Below are 4,628 nucleotides of genomic sequence, written 5' to 3'. Positions count from 1 at the left end.
TATATATATATGTGCCATGATAAAGTGTTAGACAAGATAAAAATGAAATTTCAAACTGATATGATCTCATTCCCCCCTAAACTCATCCTATAAAATATTTTTAAGCCTTCTATATCATTCTAAAATTTATATATTTACCTTAATTCTAAAGAGAGCTTGATTGTAAAAAATTGATTACCAATAACTTATCTCAACCTCTATTATCTTCATTAATAAGTTCATGCTTCACATCACCACTATCGTCACAACGCAGAGTTCTCGAGATTGAAGTCGACCCAAGAGAAGAAAGGCTTCGGGATCACCAACCCATCAACATCTTTTTCATTCATCTGCATCACTTGATTCATCACCGACCGATCTGCCCGCCTTATCTGAATGCACCAAGGCATCACCCAATACAACTTCTTCTCCACCTCACTCATCTCAACGCTCTCAAATTTTTTCTCCTTCATCGCATTCATCTTCAACTTATCATATATCACAGATATATAAAATAACACTGACTCGAACTCCCATCACTCCCCTTGACGTTTCACCAGCCGGCTGCCATCTCCATCAACATTATTCTGAAGTTGTACACATCAGATTTATGAGATATGACTCCAAAGTTGCGGGAGACTAGCTTTAGAGTATTGTATCTGATTGTTCCTCTTGCAAAGCTAACAAAAACTACGTTGCAATCCTTTGAGTATAGTCTGGCGAGCTTGAAGTCTGAGACATTGAGGATGAAGCTTTGATCAAACCAAATGTTTTGAGGCTTGATGTCGAAATGGAGGATTATCTTATCGCAACCGGGGTGAAGGTAAGAGATTCCTCTCGCGATGTTAAGAGCTATGCTGTTGAGTTTCTGCCATGAAAAATGTATGTTTGAGCTGAAGATGTACTTGTCCAGTGATTTGTTGGGCATGAGCTAATAAATGAGATCTTTTTTGGAGCCTTCGGAGCAGAATCTGTTGAGGCAAAGAACATTCGGGTGGTGAATTCTTCATATTGTGGAGACTTCGCTTATGAAATCATCAGCATTGCACTTGGAGCTCCCTTCAAGCAGCTTCACTGTAACAAAATGCACGTCGGGGAGCTCCCCTTCCTATACGGGGCCAAATCCTTCTCGTTCCAACAACTGCTTAAATGTCTGATAATGGTGATAATATCAGTATAAGAGTATCTTGTAGGATTGAGATTTTGCAGAACTAGCATAAACTTCTCCATTGCATCTTGTGATGAACAAATTGTCTAGAACTTACAAGCAAAGAAGATGAACACAGTTAATGGTGCAAAACCAATCTCGCTATAATATGCAGCAAGATCACAAGCTGAACAATCTCTATGAAGACTATAACAGTGAACAATGGGTCGAAAATTCAAACGAAACGGTGGTCCAAAGTAAAATCTTTAAGGCAAGCTAAAAAAGTGCACCTCAACCTTAAAAACTACTAGAATAAATGTTAGGAAATTGCTTCTTCTGAAGTTGTCATGAAACATGCTAAGATATGTTCAGTGACTTAATAAATCTCTAAGATACCATTTTATCAAAATGGATGTTTTGAGGCCATGAGTAAGCCATGATAGAGAAAATCCGCCATGAATGGAACCAAAAGGATTTGAACATACATCAGTTGCGGGTATCACAAAAGGCTACAAGAAGGTGCAAGATCTGATACTAAATAACCAAAAAAAACTATACATTCTTTGAACTTTAGATGTTCATCCTCACTTTTCATCTATTTTTTGGCCAAAGAGGCAGCCAATACTCATGTTTTTAGCACTTTTCCTCCTGTTTTTGAAGTTTTGCTCCATGGAAATTCACTTAACCTCCGCCATATCAGTTGTAATTCACTTGTTTGATATAAATTAGTTACTCTTTTGGCTATATATAAATATACTAATTTACTATTTTCTGACCCTCGAATTCCCCATTTGGAACCGAAAATTTCCACCGACTGACAACCGCTCACCTCTCTTTATCTCCTTTAAATTCAGCGGCATGCTGCTGCTGTCGCCGAGAACTGGGGTGAAATGATCACCACGAGAAACCTCTACTCTGTCCTCACGGCAGTTGTCCCGCTCTACGTCGCAATGATCCTGGCCTACGGCTCGGTCCGATGGTGGCGGATCTTCTCGCCGGAGCAGTGCTCCGGTATCAACCGCTTTGTGGCCATCTTTGCAGTACCACTCCTCTCATTCCACTTTATCTCTACTAACAACCCTTACGCTATGAACTTCAGATTTCTCGCCGCTGACACTCTCCAAAAACTGATCGTCCTCGCCGCACTCGCCGTTTGGGCTCGTTTCACCACCTTTGGCTCTCTCGATTGGTCCATCACACTATTCTCCCTCTCCACGCTTCCCAACACTCTGGTTGTCGGAATCCCCCTGCTTATCGCCATGTACGGGCCCTACTCTGGATCCCTCATGGTACAGATCGTCGTTCTCCAGTTCATCATGTGGAACACCATCATGCTTTTCCTGTTCGAGTACCGCGCAGCGCGGATACTTATTGCGCAGCAGTTCCCTGACACAGCGGTGTCCATCGGCTCGTTCCGGGTTGAGTCGGACGTCACCTCTCTCGACGATGGATGGGACTTGCTCCATTGCGAAACAGAGGTGGGAGGCGATGGCAAGATTCATGTAACAGTCAGGAAGTCCACATCGTCAAGGCAATCTATCTCGCTGATGACTCCCCGGCCGTCTAATCTCACGGGTGCCGACATTTATTCACTTAGCTTGTCGAGGAATCCAACACCAAGAGGATCCAACTTCAACCACTCTGACTTCTTCGCCACGTGCGGCGGCGAAACGCCGCCACCGCTCCAGCAATCAAATTTCGGTCCAGGCGATCTCTGCTCAGTGCAATCATCCAAAGAACCGACGCCTCGGCCGTCCAAATTCGACGAGCACCACCACCAACAGGGTGGATCAAGGAGATTTGGGCATTTCCTGGCACCAAACCCTGATATTACTGCTGGATGTTCTGCAATCCCGAAGAAATTGCCTGCTGCGACGGCTGTGCCCACCCAGCACGCGACGAACCACGACGCAAAGGAGCTTCACATGTTCGTTTGGAGCTCGAGCGCGTCTCCGTTGTCAGAGGTCGGCGGACTCCCTGTGCTTTGCGGAGCGGATTTCACTGGCGCGGACGGCCGATCGGACCTCGGGGCCAAAGAGATTCGCATGATCGTTCCAGCTGATCTTCCACCCACTGACGGGAACAAAGGTGCTAATTATTCTTCGCTTTTTTCCAAAGCAGACATTTCAATTTGAACAGTGAAGTTAAAACAAACCTTTTCTTCCCAATAATTAATTGTTGCTGTTTACCGATTCCCCCATTCGAAATGGTTAAGGTGCTGTGATTCCCGGGGACGGAGACTTTTGTTTCGGCGGCGGGAGGAGTCTGGAGGAAGGAAAAGACGGGAAGGTGGTCAGGGGCCCGGATGTGCTGTCCAAGCTTGGATCGAGCCCGACATCGGAGCTTCACCCGAAGGTCACGGCCTGCGTCGGTGGTGGGAAGGAGGCACAGATGCCGCCGGCGAGCGTGATGAGCCGTCTAATTCTCATAATGGTGTGGCGCAAGCTCATTCGCAATCCCAACACATACTCCATCCTCATCGGGCTAATCTGGTCCCTGATAGCTTTCCGGTCCACTGCCTTGCTTTGAAATTACTGCCTTCTAATCACAAATTAGCACATGGTTAACCAATTATTATTGTTAATCATTTGTACAGGTGGGACGTTCATATGCCCAAGATTATTGAGAAGTCCATATCGATACTGTCCGACGCCGGACTCGGGATGGCTATGTTTAGCTTAGGTGTGTTGTTTATTTCAATTAACTTGTAATTTGTAAATTTGCTGAGGATATCCGTTAAATGCTGGACGCCCCGGAGAACGGGGACAACTCTTTGGGTTAGTCGTGGCTGCTTCCAGATGGTCCGAAACCTTTGAAGCGCAGGATTATAATTAAATAAAAAATTTATGAACTTTTCAGATATATATACGTATTTTTATAAATTTAATTTATTTTTATAAATGGATTACTTTACTTTCCTGTTATTAAAACATGTAAAAAAAATTTTAACTTTGAAGGGAATTTTTGGAAAATGAATTATGATAATGTAAATACATGTTTGTGTCAAAATACATCTATCAAAATGATAGCTTTTCATTTTCCAACAGTTTATTTAAGCATTTCTTTTTAAATATAGTTTCATACTTGTATCTAAACATTAAGATAATTTATTCTTAAATAAAAAAGGGACCATTATATTCATAGAACACAATTCTCATATCTAAGGATTTGTTGGGATAACTTTCTATTTTTTATTTGTGTTTTTTACTTTATCTTTTTTTGTGATTGTTTTATTTTCTATTTTCTATTTTGTGGTTATGATTTTTACATTTTTGAAAATTAAAAAAATAAAATATATTTGATTAGTTATCTTCTATTGTTTTAGAGAAAAAAAAATTATATTTTTTAGATAATTATTGTGTCCACGTGCGCTCTAGTATTAAGTTCTGTTGAGCATGAGGTGTACGACATATTCCTTGCTCCAATCCGAACAAAGAATTTTTAGTGGCGGGCAACTGATAGACCCGGGGGGTGGGGGTGGGGGCAAACTAGTCATTTTTCT

The 4,628-nt window shown here is 42.2% G+C and overlaps 1 protein-coding gene across 2 annotated transcripts in view; it reads left to right on the top strand.

The window, feature by feature from the left end:
- The first annotated feature begins 1,355 nt into the window (after window positions 1-1,355).
- Window positions 1,356-4,628, top strand: part of LOC110022496 (auxin efflux carrier component 3a-like) — a 4,907-nt gene continuing 1,634 nt past the window's right edge. The window contains exons 1-4 of one of the 2 annotated variants that reach the window (XM_020721463.1): window positions 1,356-2,137; window positions 2,226-3,214; window positions 3,342-3,636; window positions 3,723-3,808. In XM_020721463.1, coding sequence (XP_020577122.1) covers window positions 2,103-2,137; window positions 2,226-3,214; window positions 3,342-3,636; window positions 3,723-3,808 — 1,405 coding nt within the window. In that variant the 5' untranslated portion in view covers window positions 1,356-2,102. Of the gene's footprint in view, window positions 3,215-3,341; window positions 3,637-3,722; window positions 3,809-4,628 lie in introns of both variants that reach the window. The other variant, XM_020721462.1, reaches the window with a different exon arrangement.

This window comes from Phalaenopsis equestris, unplaced genomic scaffold (genome assembly GCF_001263595.1).
Source record: "Phalaenopsis equestris unplaced genomic scaffold, ASM126359v1 Scaffold000193, whole genome shotgun sequence".
In the NCBI taxonomy this organism is placed as follows: domain Eukaryota; kingdom Viridiplantae; phylum Streptophyta; class Magnoliopsida; order Asparagales; family Orchidaceae; genus Phalaenopsis; species Phalaenopsis equestris.
Note: the sequence above shows the minus strand (reverse complement) of the source record. Positions and strands in the feature narration are given on the sequence as shown.